Below are 17,500 nucleotides of genomic sequence, written 5' to 3'. Positions count from 1 at the left end.
AGCTGGGGAGGTGAGAAAAACATGCGGAGACGTCTCAGAACACCTAACTTCATAGAAGCTGTTTTGGCTAGAGATGAGATGTGAAGTTTCCAGTTCAGATTATAAGTAAAGGACAGACCGAGGATGTTCAGTGTATAAGAAGGGGACAGATGAGTGTCATTGAAGAAGAGGGGATAGTTGTCTGGAAGGTTGTGTCGAGTTGATAGATTGAGGAATTGAGTTTTTGAGGCATTGAACAATACCAAGTTTGCCCTGCCCCAATCAGAAATTTTAGAAAGATCAGAAGTCAAGCATTCTGTGGCTTCCCTGCGTGATATGTTTACCTCCTGAAGGGTTGGACGTCTATGATAAGACGTGGAAAAGTGCAGGGTGGTATCATCAGCGTAGGAGTGGATAGGACAAGAAGTTTGGATTAGAAGATCATTAATGAATAATAAGAAGGGAGGTGACAGGATAGAACCCTGGGGAACACCACTGTTAATAGATTTAGGAGAAGAACAGTGACCGTCTACCACAGCAGTAATAGAACGGTCAAAAAGGAAACTTGAAATGAAGTTACAGAGAGAAGGATAGAAGCCGTACAAGGGTAGTTTGTAAATGAAAGCTTTGTGCCAGACTCTATTAAAAGCTTTTGATATGTCCAAGGGAACAGCAAAAGTTTCACCAAAATCTCTAAAGGAGGATGACCAAGACTCAGTAAAGAAAGCAAGAAGATCACTATTAGAGCGGCCTTGACGGAATCCATACTGGCGATCAGATACAAGGATGTGAATTGATAGATGTTTAAGAATCTTCCTGTTGAGGATAGATTCAAAAACTTTAGATCGGCAGGAAATTAAAGCAATAGGACGGTAGTTTGAGGGACTAGAATGGTCACCCTTTTTAGGAACAGGTTGAATATAGGCAAACTTCCAGCAAGAAAGAAAGGTAGATGTTGACAGACAGAGCTGAAAGAGTTTGACTAGGCAAGGTGCAAGCACGGAGGCACAGTTTCGGAGAACAATAGGAGGGACCCCATCAGGTCCATAAGCCTTCCGAGGGTTTAGGCCAGCGAGGGCATGGAAAACATTATTGCGAAGAATTTTAATACGTGGCATGAAGTAGTCAGAAAGTGAAGGAGAGGGAGGAACAAGCCCAGAATCGAGTTTTTTAGCAAAGGTTTGAGCGAAGAGTTCAGCTTTAGAAAATTATGTGATAGCAGTGGTGCCATCTGGTTGAAATAGAGGAGGGAAAGAAGAAGAAGCAAAGTTATTGGAAATACTTTTGGCTAGATAACAGAAATCACGAGGGGAGTTAGATCTTGAAAGGTTTTGACATTTTCTGTTAATGAAGGAGTTTTTGGCTAGTTGGAGAACAGACTTGGCATGGTTCCGGCCAGAAATATAAAGTGCATGAGATTCTGGTGATGGAAGGCTTAAGTACCTTTTGTGGGTCACCTCTCTATCATGAATAGCACGAGAACAAGCTGTGTTAAACCAAGGTTTAGAAGGTTTAGGACGAGAAAAAGAGTGAGGAATGTACGCCTCCATGCCAGACACTATCATCTTTGTTATGCGCTCAGCACACAAAGATGGGTCTCTGACACGGAAGCAGTAGTCATTCCAAGGAAAATCAGCAAAATACCTCCTCAGGTCCCACCAACTAGCAGAGGCAAAACGCCAGAGGCACCTTCGCTTAGGGGGATCCTGAGGAGGGATTGGAGCGATAGGACAAGATAAAGATATGAGATTGTGATCGGAAGAGCCCAATGGAGAAGAAAGGGTGACAGCATAAGCAGAAGGATTAGAGGTCAGGAAAAGGTCAAGAATGTGTGGCGTATCTCCAAGACGGTCAGGAATACGAGTAGGGTGTTGCACCAATTGCTCTAGGTCATGGAGGATAGAAAAGTTGTGGGCTAGTTCACCAGGATGGTCAGTGAAGGGAGAGGAAAGCCAAAGCTGGTGGTGAACATTGAAGTCTCCAAGAATGGAGATCTCTGCAAAAAGGAAGAGGGTCAGAATGTGCTCCACTTTGGAAGTTAAGTACTCAAAGAATTTCTTATAGTCAGAGGAGTTAGGTGAGAGGTATACAGCACAGATAAATTTAGTATGAGAGTGACTCTCTAGTCGTAGCCAGATGGTGGAAAACTCGGAAGATTCAAGAGCGTGGGCACGAGAGCAGGTTAAGTCATTGCGCACGTAAACGCAGCATCCAGCTTTGGATCGAAAATGAGGAGAGAGAAAGTAGGAGGGAACAGAAAAGGGGCTAATGTCGGTTGCCTCAGACACCTGAGTTTCAGTGAGGAAAAGAAGATGAGGTTTAGAAGGTGATCTACAGATTGAAAATTAGATCTTAGACCGCGAATGTGGCACAAGTTAATGAGGAAAAAGTTGAGGGGGGTGTCAAGACACTTAGGGTCGTTGACAGAAAGGCAGTCCGACCTGGGGACATTTATGGTCCCCTCCCCAGATGGGGACTCCGAGGCTGGTGTAGGAGTCGCCATGATGATTTTAAAATTTTAGAGTGAAGGGTGTGTGTGTTATTAGGTGCTTGTAGTTTTGTGTGGAGGAAGAGAGTTGTCTTTAGAGGGCAGGCTGTGACTGCCACCTTGTGTTGTGAGACACAAAGGGAAACGTTCAGTGAGGTCACAGCTGGGTTTAATGATAAGTTCACAGCACCCCCTGAACAGTGCTGCACACCTCACTGGGAGTAATTATCGTTTCGGCAGGTAGTAACAGTTAACAGAAGTAAGCATAGTAGAAGACAGAGAGGGTTGCAAGGAAGTAGTAGTAGTACTAGTAGTAGTACTAGTAGTAGTAGTAGTAGTAGTAGTTATAGAAACAGTAGTAACTAATTGTAAAAGTAATTATAGTTGTAGTAGTAATAGTTGTAGTATTCATGATAGTACTAAAAGTAGTCATAATATTAATAGTCGTCTTAATACTAGTAGAGTAGTACTAGTAGTAGTAGTAGTACTAGTAGTAGTAGTAGTAGTAGTAGTAGTAGTAGTAGTAGTAGTAGTAGTAGTAGTAGTAGAGCTAATATTAGTATTAGTAGCAGTAGTAGAAGTAGTACGAGTATTAGTATTAGTAGTAATAGTAACAGAAGTAAGCATAGTAGCAGTAGTAATTGTAGTAGTAGTAGAAGTAGTATGTAGTAGTAGTAGTAGTAGTAGTAGTAGTAGTAGTAGTAGTAGTAGTAGTAGTAGTAGTAATAGTAGTAGTAGCAGCAGCAGTAGTAGTAACAGTATTAGCAGCAGTAGTAGTAATAGTAGTAGCAGCAGTAGTAGTAATAGTAGTAATAGAATTGTAATAGCACTAGTAATTGTAGTAGTAGTAATAGTAGTAGTAGAAGTAGCAGTAGTAGTAATAGCTGCAGAATTAGCAGCAGTAGCAGTACTAGTAGCAGTATTTATGTAGAACGAGTGTGAGGTGCGGTTCACACCAGCCAGTCACTGTCACCGCCGTCCGTGACGTCATGAGTGGGGGAGGAGGGAGCGAGGAGAGCACCTCGTGTGTGGGCGGTGGAAAGGGGAAAGGAGCGTGAGGCGGGTGGGGGCCAGAAGGAGTGGATGGTGGGTGGGGGGCAGGAAGGGGCGGCTGGCAGGCTGGGCGCTGGAAGGAGTGGGTTGCTGGTAGGGGCCTGGCAGGAGTGGGTGGCGAAATGGGCTTAGGAAGAAGTGGGTTGAGGGTAGGGGGGGAGGGAGTGGGAGGAGATAAGGACAGGAAGGCGTGCTGGCAGGTAGTGGCCGTGAAGGGGCTGCTGGCTATTGGGCGGCCAGAAACTGCTGCTGGAGGAAGTGGGAAGGAGTGGCTGGCGGGTGGTGGGGAGATAGGTGGGGGGTAACGAGGCGTCTCGGACAGACACAACAAGATGGCGTCTGTCTGAGAAGGTGTCAAGCTTAGTTTCCCGAGCCAGCGGCATGATGGGACTAACAAAACACCAGCAGGAGGTCTTTCTGTACACAACATGCACGTGTACACAACACACGTGTGGCTGTACACCTGGCGGCTACTCAACACACCTGGTACACTACTGGTAGCACACTTCAGGGAGGGCTTGGCCAATCCTGGTTATCTTGACCACCACTAAGTCTTTGAGGAGGAACACAATGCGATACACACGCGCACCACACAAGATACGCCGCCACACTGGCTGCAGACAGAGCGGCGTCCCTTTGGCTCAGTGTTTCCAGGCCGTTCGGTACTTGAGCGACACACAAAGGTCTACTTGATATACAGGGTCTTGTTCAACCAACGAACACACTCATATCAACCAAAAAAAATAAATAATATAAAAAAAAAGAATAAATAAATAAATAAGTAAAAATAATCAAATAATTAAATTAGATTAAATTATTAAAATTACTATTGCTTCTACACTTACTACTGCTATTACTACTACTTTTACTACTACTACTACTACAACTGTGTGTGTGTGTGTGTGTATGTGTGTGTGTGTGTGTGTGTGTGTGTGTGTGTGTGTGTGTGTGTGTGTGTGTGTGTGTGCGTGTGTGTTTGTGTGATAATACTGATAGCAATCATATTAACAATATAACAGCAAGAACTACTACTTTTACTATTATTACTACTACAATTACTAATATAAATACTACTACTACTGAAGCTGTTTTTGCAACAATTCTTAGGCATTATTATTAATATTCACATAGTAGTAGTAGTAGTAGTAGTAGTAGTAGTAGTAGTAGTAGTAGTAGTAGTAGTAGAAGAGGTATTAGTATTATTATTATTATTATTATTATTATTAGTAGTAGTAGTAGTAGTATAGTAGTAGTAGTAGTGAGAAATCGTGAACACTACCTCTACCACTACAATTACTACTACTACTACTACTGCTACTACTACTATATAGACATGCTATTAAAGGTCGTGAACAGTTCTATCTGGTACAAACTTAGCTGTGTCACCTTGGTGGATCCCTGTCAAAGTGTCTTCTGAATTGTCTTTGCACTTCTTTGACATTTTCGTGCCTCCAGTAACACTTTATGACAGATGTTCTTCCTTCACAGCTTACTCTTACTTCTGACATTATTATTTTGCCCAAATGTTTCTGAAAAAAAAAAATCAGTGAATTATAGCTAGTGAAACAGTGAGTATATTTTTGGGTGACTCTCTCTCTCTCTCTCTCTCTCTCTCTCTCTCTCTCTCTCTCTCTCTCTCTCTCTCTTTCTCTTTCTGTTTGTCTCTCTGTTTATACAGACAGATACAGATAGATAAATGTACACAGGTACAGACTTGTGCTTGTGGAGTATAAATGTAAGAGCATGAAGCACAGTGTGTCTCTCCCCACAGGCACCTCCCGCCTCACGCCTTGCTTCCTCCCGTCTCCCAGAGTCTACACACCTGCACTCTTGAGGTGAGTACACTTACTCTTTTCTTTCCTGGTAATTGTTTTCACTGTGTTTTCTATTGCACACACTCAGAAAAAAAAAAAATGAGGCACTAACGAGGCAAGACTATATACCACAAACACTAAACACAATAATAATAATAAAAATAATAATAATAATAATAATAATAATAATAATAATAATAATAATAATAAATAGTTTATTAATAAGGCAATTTACAAACTGAAAATGTTCAGAGGGGATGGGAAAATACTTAACATTAATCCTGAAGCTAAGCCTAATCTAAAAGCGAAATACTGTTGATTGATGGCTCGCACCATGGTGGGAATCGCGCTGAGTCTGTACCGGTCCGTGCGCGGCGCCTTTAGGGGCGTTATCTTGTTGTGGTGTCTGGTGGCACGGACCAGGCGAGGTGCGTCAGGCAGCAGCAGGTGTCTGAGGCGTGGATGATGCAGAAGTCCCCTTCCAAACTTCTCCAGAGCCTCTCGGTGCCTGGTGGATAGTCTGGACGTCTGAACAGACTCAGGGTGGTCAGGGCTTCATCACAGGTGGTGTAGGCAGGGACAAAGATGACCCTGCACGCCCTCTTCTGCACTCTCTCCAGCTGGAGCTGTTGAGTGTGTGTGAGGGAGGAGGACCACGCTGGGGAGGCGTACATGAGTTTGGGGAGGATGAAGGTGAGGCACACTCCCCTTAACTCGTCTGTCAGTGTCCCCAGTGACCTGAGTCTGCGCATCATGTACAGCTTGTAGGTAGCGGATCTTACGGTGCTGGCGACATGCTGCTTCCAGGTCAGCTGGTCGTCCACCGTGACTCCGAGAAGCACATCCAGAGGCACATCGGACCACCTGGAGGGGGTGAGAGCCCACTGTGAGTTGGGGAGAGGGCACTGGTACAGAGGAGGTACAGAAATGCATCACCACAGTTTCGCTGTGGTTGATGGTCATCCTGCTCTCCTCCGTCCATGTCTGCAGTCGCTCCAAAATGACTTGGAGTGGCAAGTAGTCCTGGTTCCTGGTGGAGACTGGGACGCCCACGGTGCAGTCGTACACTCACTTCCAGCCATGGGGGTGTCAGTGAGGGCGTCGTTAGTGAGGAGGAGGAAGCATAGTGGACTCATCTTGGTTCCCTGGGGGACCCCACATGTCAGCTGTTGGATATTAGAGACAGACCCTGATAGCGAACGGCCTGACGCCTCCCTGAGAGGGTGTTGGCTAGCCACGCTGCCAGGTTGGGAGGGAGACCCAGACTCATTGCCTTGCTGAAGACAACAAAGTTGATCAACAAGATCAAAAGCTTTTTTGAAGTCCACAAAAGCAACAGCTAGAGAGGTGTTTCGCTTGTCCAGGTGGCTGTGGATGAAGTCAAGGAAGCTGGTCAGGTAATGGGAGGTGGAGGTGGCTTTAATATTTCCAAACTGTTTGATATCCACGGTATAACAAGTTTTGGTGTAGGCCCAGTCATACACAAAATCTTCACAAATAAAGCTAGGGATGGGGGTGATAGAGACTGGCCTGAGGTCACCGAGGGACTGTGGACTGGAAGCTTTGCGGATGGGAGAGACGTAAGATGTCTTCCAGTCCGCGGGGCAAGAGTGTTGGGAAAGAGAGGCGTTTATTATGGGGCATAGCGGTGTTGCTGGCTCTTCCCATATGGGAAGGTCAGTGGGTGTGGTGGATCTTGGTATCTTTAAGTATCCTTGGTATCTTGGTATCTTGGTATCTTTAAGTATCCTCTTAAAAACATCTATCGCCAGTACAGTAGGGGAAGGGGAGGGGGCGGGAAGATGGGCAGGAAGCGGAGTGGTGTGGAGGGGAGGGTAGGTGTGACAGATAGCGGCAAAGTGGTCGTTCATCTCCTGAGCCGCGAGATTAGCAGGAAGGTGTGAGGTGCAAGGAAGAGATGAAGTGTGCTTTTGTAGGCCACACAAAGCTTTGCTGCTAGCGTACCACTGTCTGTTGTTGGCCTGCTTGAAGTGGTGTATCTTGTCCGGGTAATAGCTTGCCTTGGCAGCCTTAATCTCCCTGATCACTCTGTTTCTTAGCTTCCCGTATAGGTCCGGGCAGGAATGGAACGACCACGTCCTCTGATGCATGAGTCTTTTAATGCGGGGCGTCATCCAGGGGGCATCAGATGTGTGCACTGTGACGCTCTTGGCTGGGAAGTAGCGGTGGAAGGCTTCTGTGGTGGTGGCGACGTAATTGTGCCATTTTGAGTGGACGTCCTCCACATCCAGCACCTCGGTCCACAGGTGTTGTGTCACCCACTGCCCAAACTCCCTCAAGGCTGACTCAGGCATGGGGCGGTGGGTCCTGGTGATAGCTGGCCGGGGGGTCGAGGTGGTGGGTCCTGTGGGTGTCCACAGTATGGAGAGGTGGGTGCTCCGTCCCATGGGAGGCAGCGGCTTGGGGAGCGAGTACTGCTGGCCTAGGTCTGTCAGTATAAGGTCGAGGGTGGCTTGCTGGGTGGTAGGGAAGTCCACGACCTGGGTGAGGTGTAGCTGGTGTAGGATATCGCTGATATACAATCCGTTAAAGTCCCCACAGATGACCAGCTTGGCAACAGGATACCTCACACTTAGGGCCTCAGCAGTGTCACTGATGTGAGTGGTGAGTAACTGTGCTGTGGTGGCTCGTGGGGGGTGGTACACGACGCACACGATGATGGAGGCCGTGTTGCTGAGATGGCAGGGGGGCGTAACTCTCACCCACAGGGCCTCTACTCCGGCAGGAATGTTGACAGGCAGGTGTGAGGGGCTGAGGGTAGATTGGGAGAAAACGGCCACTCCGCCCTTCCCCCCCCTTCCTGCGTCCTGTCCTGAGGTGATGGCAGAGCTGGTAGTCCTGCATTGTGCACACCTCAGGAACGACCTCCCACGCCTCAGTAACCGCCACAATGTCCGCACAAGTAGAGCTCACCGTCACAATCAGCTCGTCCATCTTGTTGGCCAGAGACGTCGCATTAAATAGGAGGAGGGAGGGAAGACTATACCACACACACGGCACTTCTGAGTGTTTGTATTCCCTCTTCTCCACCCAGCGGTCTTCTCTGGCACTGGAGGTCACTGCCTTGATGGGACGCACCACACTTTTACCTCCTCTCCATCCGCGGTTCCGAAATAGTTTCAAAGTCTTAAGGCACTGTGTAGATGGCGCTGCAAACATCAACAAACAGACCTGGGTAGAGCTTCAAGTTTTGCCAAGAATCTGCTGCCATACAGGCTTAGATCAGGCAATATATTGCCAACACCGGCACCATCCCCTCTGCACAACTGTGAAAACCGTTGCAATGGTAACGGCGACGCCAAGCCACTGAAGAAAAAGGGGTGCAAAGACTTAATGGGATACATGTTTGTTTGTCCAAGATGGCTAGTTATGACAATATAAACACAGTGAAGGCATTGTCTGCTACGGAGATCAATAAACTGACAGCGGCGCAGCTAAAATGTGCACTGAGAACAACTGTTGCACATCAGCCTCATGAAGAGCAGCCACCGAGCTCTGAATTACTCGAAGAAATAAGAAATATTCCAGAAGATTTGGCAGCTGTGAAGGAGATGAAGGAAGAAATAGAATCACTGAATACAACACTCGATGAAGCCTACATGATTATCCACCAGCAAAACCGGTTCCTAGAATCCCTTGGCGCCAAAAAAAGGGTGCGCCACTTGGTTATAACTGGGGTCTCGGAGGATGACGACGGCCTGGGAACGACAGATGGAGACAAGATCAAGATAGTGCTGGAAGCCGCGGGTTACGCCGGACCGATACGCACCGATGTATGGTCAACAATACGACTTGGACAGCCTGACGCACGGAGGAGTCGCCCTATTCACGTGACGCTGGAGAGTCAAGATCAACGGAGCGACATCTTGCGAGTGGCGAAGAACCTGAAGGATACAGGAAGAGACTTTGAACGGATTTGCGTGAAGAAGGACGTTCATCCGGCGGCGAGGAGAGAAGTGACAAGACTGAGGACCCGAGAAGATGAGGAGAAGCAGAAACCAGACAACCAGGGAGTGGAAATTACGTATGACTGGCGGCGGCGAGTATTGCTGCGTGTTGTGTTGTGACTGATAGGTATTTCACAAATTTTGGCATGGAAAGAATTGGAATGGACAATTGAAAATATGTGCTTGTAATATCTGTGGTGTGAAAAATAAGCTCCAAAGCCCTGAAGTGATAAATGTTGCTTTAGAATTTGACATGATATGGATCACTGAAATTAAGTAACGTTAATTAGTAGCTTGCTTGGTTTTGATTTATATATGAATAAAAGAAAACAAAATAGTCGGAGAGGAGGAATTATGATGTTGGTGAAGTGTGCGTTGGTGCCATATATCACATGTGCCAACATTGCAGCAGAAGGACAAACATGGGTCGAGCTGTCCTGCTGCCCTGGGATGAGGCTTGGCGCCATGTATATCCCACCGGTCGACTCGCCCTACCACGACCCGGCGCTGCTGTGGGAGGGGCAGGTGACCGACTGTGACGGTGCCATACTGGTCGCTGACTTGAACGCACGTATGGGTTGCCTACCAAGTACAAATATAAACGGAAAGAGATGTGAATATAATGGTGTGAAAGATCTTTTAAGTAATTCCATGGGCCGGGCAATACCCAACATGTGTGAAGAGAAAGAAATGGTAGTTGCTAACCATTTGAAATATGACGGAAAGCAGCGAGGAGGGAATTTATCTTTTAGGCGTAATGATCGCTGGACATCGGAAATCAACCTGTGTTTATCGACCTGTGTTTAGTTAAGTATAGCAGTTTGAATGTCCTCAAAGACTTATGTACACGCCAAGTTATGTCGTGCTCAGATCATGCGCCACTCACTCTAACAATTAACACTGACGTTTTTAAATGAGTAATGCCATCACGGCTACTTGAGCGCGCCAGTAACTTGGGTCGGACGCTCACACACAGTCCCTAGCTGCACCACTAATATCGCGACAGGCCTGCACCATGACAAAGTGGATATAGAAGCGTTCGTGACGAGGATGGCGCTGTGTGAGCCGCCAACCCTGGGCGTGGTGAATGAGGAAAGTGTTAAGGATGGGGTTAAGGAAAGCTGCAGAGAAGTTAGTGGAATAGAAAAGGAGTGTAAAAAGACGAATGTCGCGCGTGAGGGAAGTGTAGACCTAAGAAGGAGAAGAGTCATGGAGGAAAATGATTGTGATAAAATTTGGAAAGCAATTAACTGGAAAGGTGAAATTAGAAGTAAAGAAGGCAGTACCCAGCCTACTGAGAGTCAATTTAAGATTCATTTTGAGGAATTATTGAATCCAGTGATGGAGGAAGTTGGAGAGGTAAACTTTGAACAGGCACCAAGTATTCCCATTGTGGATGATCCTTTCACGTTTAGAGAGGTGGAAACAGCTGTGAGAGGGATGAATAAAAAGAAAAGTTTTGTTGGAATAAGTCCTGCCCTATTAATGAACTTACCTATGAACTGGTTGATGTTTTTTCTTACAATGTTCAATGTAATTTTTGATAGTTTGTGTTTCCCACTAGCCTGGTGCTATAGTAAGTTAAGTGTATTATTTAAGTGTGGTGATCGCATGCTTTGTGATAACTACAGAGGTGTTAGTATAATGGACACCCTAGCTAAACTCTATGACACACTTATTATCAATAGATTGAAAATGTGGATGGATGTGGACAATTGTCAAGCAGGAGCAATGGAGGGAAGAGGATGCCTAGAGCAGATATTTACACTGAGATTATTGTGTGATTATGTAAAATACAAGAAATTGAAGTTATATGTAATATTTATAGACTATCGTAAAGCATACGATAAAGTACCGAGGTCCAGGCTGATAGAATGCTTAAGATCAATAGGATGTGGAAGAAGGATGTTAAAAGCAATTTATGTTATGTATCGCTGCACACGTAACGTGCTTAAGAGTGCCACGGTGGAGTCGTCAGTGGGAGTAAGGCAAGGCTCACCTTCCAGCTGTCTAATGTTTGTGATTTACATTAACCAGATGATTCGTATGCTGAAGGAACAAATAGCAACTAACAGCTACTTGGGCGCACTGCACACAACATCTCGGGATATGTGCATCAGGAAACTCAGAGTTGTCATCGATTATTGCAATGATTATGGAATTGTTCCTAATGAGGACTAAATTATTTTTTTTGTTTGAAATATCACTCGTTGTGATAAAGTTCCATTAAAGATCGAGGGACACGTTATTAAGTACTGTGACAGATACAAGTTTTTAAGGGCCTGGTTTACCGACAGCGGTTGTATGAAGGACGTGGTGTCACTACACGAGGCAAAGTGTCAGTCAGTCGTCAACAAATTTTCTATAATTCGTGCCTCGAACCCTGATATGCCTCAGTGTTATAAGCGACTTGTTTTTGACGCGGCTGTGTTGGCTGAACTGAGATACAGCTGCAAGACGTGGCTGACAGACAGCTGTGTGTCACTCACCAGTCAGTACAATAAACTTATGAAATGTCTCCTAGACGTGACAAATAACACAAGCTCAAACTTATGTCATGTTGAATCGCGAATTAAGCCAGTTTACCATACTGTCTGTGCCCGACGGAAACGTTTCTTGGAGAGGAAGCTGACTCTATCTACTCGACAGAAGTGAACCATTTCATGTTGTATTTAGTTGATGCAGAGAAGCTAACACCCCTGGTTATAAGTTTATCCAGAGCGCCATACAGTATGATAATCATATAAATCCTCTTGACAGAATAATTAATTTAATTACCAATAAGCCACAAGACGCAACAAAGTATCACACATATAAAACAATATTGAATTCTAGTCTTGGTGTCCATAATATTTATTCAGATGACATAATGTCCCTGATTTTACACATTTGGCGTTTGTAAGAATTCGACTGATGTCTTATGTAGGTACGTGTGTGAAGTGTTGATTAGTTATAGGACCTAAAAAGAAAACAATACTTAATTAGAACTACTTGTTGCATTAATATTGGTCAAATTGTGTTAGACGTTATGCTGAGTTATGTATCTATGTTAGTTATAGCATTACTGCTAGTAAGTGTTTGCTAATGCTGGTTACTTTGCATCGCCTAATTCTTAAACAATACTTAGGTGAAAGTGTTGTTATTTATGTTTGTAAATGTATGATTCTTTATTTGGACCACTGGCAAATTTTGTACCTTTCACTTTACTGTATGAATAATTTCTTTGGTCAGTAAAAGTAACTAACTATCACGTTGGGCGGCGGGTGACCGGACCCTCGCATACGACGCAGGAGGTAGTTGCGTTCGTACGTTTGCACGGCAGCACACATTATCCTTTATGTGTCGACACGCACTCGCTAAATGTGTTCACAAGTACAACAATCTCACCAGGGCGAGCCTAAAACTAAAAACTAAGAGTTGAAAACTGAAAAAACCGAGGTCACTATCAATAGGGGGCGGGGAAGGCAGGAAGGCCAACATGCTGGCCGAGGCTGCTCTAGAGCGCCTAAGGTCACACGTCCTTCCCTTTCCCATGTGTGTGTGTGTGTGTGTGTGTGTGTGTGTGTGTGTGTGTGTGTGTGTGTGTGTGTGTGTGTGTGTGTGTGTTATAACAAGAGAAGTGGCATTAAAATACACATAATTTACTGACAAGCATTGCACGACAACATTACTGCCGTGATTAAAAGTACTCCTGTAAAATACTACATGGCATCATACAAGCCAGGCAGAAGGGGAGCGAGGCCCAGCGACCTTGAAAACACCTGAGTGACTGACAAGAGGCATAGAGAGAGAGAGAGAGAGAGAGAGAGAGAGAGAGAGAGAGAGAGAGAGAGAAAATAGTGCACTGTACAATTTTTTGTTTATTTCCGTGAATAAATTACGGTGTCCATGAATAGTATTTTTCTCTGTAATCCAGCACACACACACACACACACACACACACACACACACACACACACACACACACACACTGATAACAATAAAAATAATAAAAAAACATGAATCAAGGAAAGATGGTAAAGCGGACACTGAGGGTTCCAAGGAAGTAGTAGTAGTAGTAGTAGCAGTAGTAGTAGTAGTAGTAGTAGTAGTAGTAGTAGTAGTAGTAGTAGTAGTAGTAGTAGTAGTAGTAGTAATAGTAGTAGTAGTAACAGAAGCAGTAGTAACAGTAGTCGTAATAATAATTATAGTAGTAGTAGTAGTAATAGTAGTAGTATTCATAATAATACTAAAAGTAGTCGTAATAATAATATTCGTTGTAATACTAGTAGAAGTAGTAGTAGTAACAGTAATCGTAATAATAATAGTAGTAGTAGTAGTAGAGTAGCAGTAGTAGTAGCAGTCGTAGTAGTAGTATTAGTAGTAAAAGTAGTAGTAGTAGTAGTAGTAGTAGTAGTAGTAGTAGTAGTAGTAGTAGTAGTAGTAGTAGTAGTAGTAGTAGTAGCAGTAGTAGAAGTAGAACGACTATTAGTAGTAGTAGTTTTTTTTTCTTTTATGTAGGAGTGACAATGGCCAAGGGCAACAAAAACATAATAAAAAAAAATGCCAACTGAAATGCCAGTCCCATCAAAAGGTCAAAGCAGTGGTCAAAAATTGATGAATAAGTGTATTGAAACCTCTCTCTTGAAGGAATTCAAGTCTTAGGAAGGTGGAAATATAGAAGCTGGCAGGGAGTTCCAGAGTTTACCAGAGAAAGGGATGAATGATTGAGAATACTGGTTAACTCTTGCGTGAGAGAGGTGGACAGAATAGGGGTGAAAGAAAGAAGAAAGTCTTTTGCAGCGAGGCCGCGGAAGGAGGGGAGGCATGCAGTTAGCAACATCAGAAGAGCAGTTAGCATGAAAATAGCGGTAGAAGACAGCTAGATATGCAACATTGCGGTGGTGAGAGAGAAGCTGAAGACAGTCAGTTAGAGGAGAGGAGTTGATGAGACGAAAAGCTTTTGATTCCACTCTGTCTAGAAGAGCAGTATGAGTGGAACCTTCCTAGACATGTGAAGCATACTCCATACATAGACGGATAAGGCCCTTGTACAGAGTTAGCAGCTGGGGAGGTGAGAAAAACATGCGGAGACGTCTCAGAACACCTAACTTCATAGAAGCTGTTTTAGCTAGAGATGAGATGTGAAGTTTCCAGTTCAGATTATAAGTAAAGGACAGACCGAGGATGTTCAGTGTATAAGAAGGGGACAGATGTGTGTCATTGAAGAAGAGGGGATAGTTGTCTGGAAGGTTGTGTCGAGTTGATAGATGGAGGAATTGAGTTTTTGAGGCATTGAACAATACCAAGTTTGCCCTGCCCGAATCAGAAATTTTAGAAAGATCAGAAGGCAAGCATTCTGTGGCTTCCCTGCGTGATATGTTTACCTCCTGAAGGGTTGGACGTCTATGAAAAGACGTGGAAAAGTGCAGGGTTGTATCATCAGCGTACGAGTGGATAGGACAATAAGTTTGGTTTAGAAGATCATTAATGAATAATAAGAAGGGAGGTGACAGGACAGAACCCTGAGGAACACTACTGTTAATAGATTTAGGAGAAGAACAGTGACCGTCTACCACAGCAGTAAGAGAACGGTCAAAAAGAAAACTTGAAATGAAGTTACAGAGAGAAGGATAGAAGCCGTGCGAGGGTAGTTTGTAAATGAAAGCTTTGTGCCAGACTATATTAAAAGCTTTTGATATGTCCAAGGGAACAGCAAAAGTTTCACCAAAATCTCTAAAGGAGGATGACCAAGACTCAGTAAAGAAAGCAAGAAGATCACTATTAGAGCGGCATTGACGGAACCCATACTGGCGATCAGATACAAGGTTGTGAAATGATAGATGTTTAAGAATCTTCCTGTTGAGGATACATTCAAAAACTTTAGATCGGTAGGAAATTAAACCAACAGGACGGTAGTTTGAGGGACTAGAACGGTCACCCTTTTTAGGAACAGGTTGAATATAGGTAAACTTCCAGCAAGAAGGAAAGGTAGATGTTGACAGACAGAGCTGAAAGAGTTTGACTAGGCAAGGTGCAAGCACGGAGGCACAGTTTCGTAAAACAATAGGAGGGACCCCATCAGGTCCATAAGCCTTCTGAGGTTTAGGCCAGCGAGGGCATGGAAAACATCATTGCGAAGAATTTTAATAGGTGGCATGAAGTAGTCAGAGGGTGGAGGAGAGGGAGGAACAAGCCCAGAATCGTCCAAGGTAGAGTTTTTAGCAAAGGTTTGAGCAAAGAGTTCAGCTTTAGAAAATTATGTGATAGCAGTGGTGCCATCTGGTTGCAATAGAGGAGGGAAAGAAGAAGAAGCAAAGTTATTGGAAATATTTTTGGCTAGATAACAGAAATCACGAGGGGAGTTAGATCTTGAAAGGTTTTGACATTTTCTGTTAATGAGGGAGTTTGGCTAGTTGGAGAACAGACTTGGCATGGTTCCGGGCAGAAATAAAAAGTGCATGAGATTCTGGTGATGGAAGGCTTAAGTACCTTTTGTGGGCCACATCTCTATCATGTATAGCACGAGAACAAGCTGTGTTAAACCAAGGTTTAGAAGGTTTAGGACGAGAAAAAGAGTGAGGAATGTACGCTTCCATGCCAGACACTATCACCTCTGTTATGTGCTCAGCACAAAAAGACGGGTCTCTGACACGGAAGCAGTAGTCATTCCAAGGAAAATCAGCAAAATACCTCCTCAGGTCCCCCCAACTGGCAGAGGCAAAACGCCAGAGGCACCTTCGCTTAGGGGGATCCTGAGGAGGGATTGGAGCGATAGGACAAGATAAAGATACGAGATTGTGATCGGAGGAGCCCAACGGAGAAGAAAGGGTGACAGCATAAGCAGAAGGATTAGAGTTCAGGAAAAGGTCAAGAATGTATGGCGTATCTCCAAGACGGTCAGGAATACGAGTAGGGTGTTGCACCAATTGCTCTAGGTCATGGAGAATAGCAAAGATGTGGGCTAGTTCACCAGGATGGTCAGTGAAGGGAGAGGAAAGCCAAAGCTGGTGGTGAATATTGAAGTCTCCAAGAATGGAGATCTCTGCAAAAAGGAAGAGGGTCAGAATGTGCTCCACTTTGGAAGTTAAGTACTCAAAGAATTTCTTATAGTCAGAGGAGTTAGGTGAGAGGTATACAGCACAGATAAATTTAGTATGAGAGTGACTCTCTAGTCGTAGCCAGATGGTGGAAAACTCGGAAGATTCAAGAGCGTGGGCACGAGAGCAGGTTAAGTCATTGCGCACATAAACGCACCATCCAGCTTTGGATCGAAAATGAGGATAGAGAAAGTAGGAGGGAACAGAAAAGGGGCTAATGTCGGTTGCCTCAGACACCTGAGTTTCAGTGAGGAAAAGAAGATGAGGTTTAGAAGGTGTTCTACAGATTGAAAATTAGATCTTAGACCGCGAATGTTGCACAAGTTAATGAGGAAAAAGTTGAGGGGGGTGTCAAGACACTTAGGGTCGTTGACAGAAAGGCAGTCCGACCTGGGGACATTTATGGTCTCCTCCCCAGATGGGGACTCCGAGGCTGGTGTAGGAGTCGCCATGATGATTTTAAAATTTTAGAGTGAAGGGTGTGTGTGTTATTAGGTGCTTGTAGTTTTGTGTGGAGGAAGAGAGTTGTCTTTAGAGGGCAGGCTGTGACTGCCCCCTTGTGTTGTGAGACACAAAGGGAAACGTTCAGTGAGGTCACAGCTGGGTTTAATGATAAGTTCACAGCACCCCCTGAACAGTGCTGCACACCTCACTGGGAGTAATTATCGTTTCGGCAGGTAGTAACAGTTAACAGAAGTAAGCATAGTAGAAGACAGAGAAGGTTGCAAGGAAGTAGTAGTAGTAGTAGTAGTAGTAGTAGTAGTAGTAGTAGTAGTAGTAGTAGTAGTAGTAGTAGTAATAAAAACAGTAGTAACTAATTGTAAAAGTAATTATAGTAATAGTAGTAATAGTTGTAGTATTCATGATAGTACTAAAAGTAGTCATAATATTAATAGTCGTCTTAATAGTAGTAGAGTAGTAGTAGTAGTAGTAGTAGTAGTAGTAGTAGTAGTAGTAGTAGTAGTAGTAGTAGTAGTAGTAGTAGTAGTAGAGCTAATATTAGTATTAGTAGCAGTAGTAGAAGTAGTACGAGTATTAGTATTAGTAGTAATAGTAACAGAAGTAAGCATAGTAGCAGTAGTAATTGTAATAGTAGTAGAAGTAGTATGTAGTAGTAGT

At 44.3% G+C, this 17,500-nt stretch overlaps 2 protein-coding genes across 47 annotated transcripts in view; one reads left to right on the top strand and one right to left on the bottom strand.

The window, feature by feature from the left end:
- LOC135096624 (uncharacterized) overlaps positions 1-17,500 on the bottom strand; it is a 154,312-nt gene that overhangs the window by 45,805 nt on the left and 91,007 nt on the right. For 23 of the 46 annotated variants that reach the window (XM_063998256.1, XM_063998262.1, XM_063998255.1 and 20 more), the window contains one exon: positions 6,206-8,289. In XM_063998256.1, coding sequence (XP_063854326.1) covers positions 6,294-7,742 — 1,449 coding nt within the window. In that variant the 5' untranslated portion in view covers positions 7,743-8,289 and the 3' untranslated portion in view covers positions 6,206-6,293. The other 23 variants (XR_010264869.1, XR_010264865.1, XR_010264862.1 and 20 more) reach the window with 3 other exon arrangements.
- Positions 1-17,500, top strand: part of LOC135096623 (uncharacterized) — a 105,702-nt gene that overhangs the window by 28,507 nt on the left and 59,695 nt on the right. The window contains exon 4 of the mRNA XM_063998250.1: positions 5,292-5,355. The gene's annotated coding sequence lies outside the window, so the exon portion shown is untranslated. The remainder of the gene's footprint in view (positions 1-5,291; positions 5,356-17,500) is intronic.

This window comes from Scylla paramamosain, unplaced genomic scaffold, assembly GCF_035594125.1.
Source record: "Scylla paramamosain isolate STU-SP2022 unplaced genomic scaffold, ASM3559412v1 Contig5, whole genome shotgun sequence".
In the NCBI taxonomy this organism is placed as follows: Eukaryota; Metazoa; Arthropoda; class Malacostraca; order Decapoda; family Portunidae; genus Scylla; species Scylla paramamosain.
The sequence above is the reverse complement of the archived record's forward strand: the minus strand, read 5'-3'. Positions and strand labels throughout refer to the sequence as shown.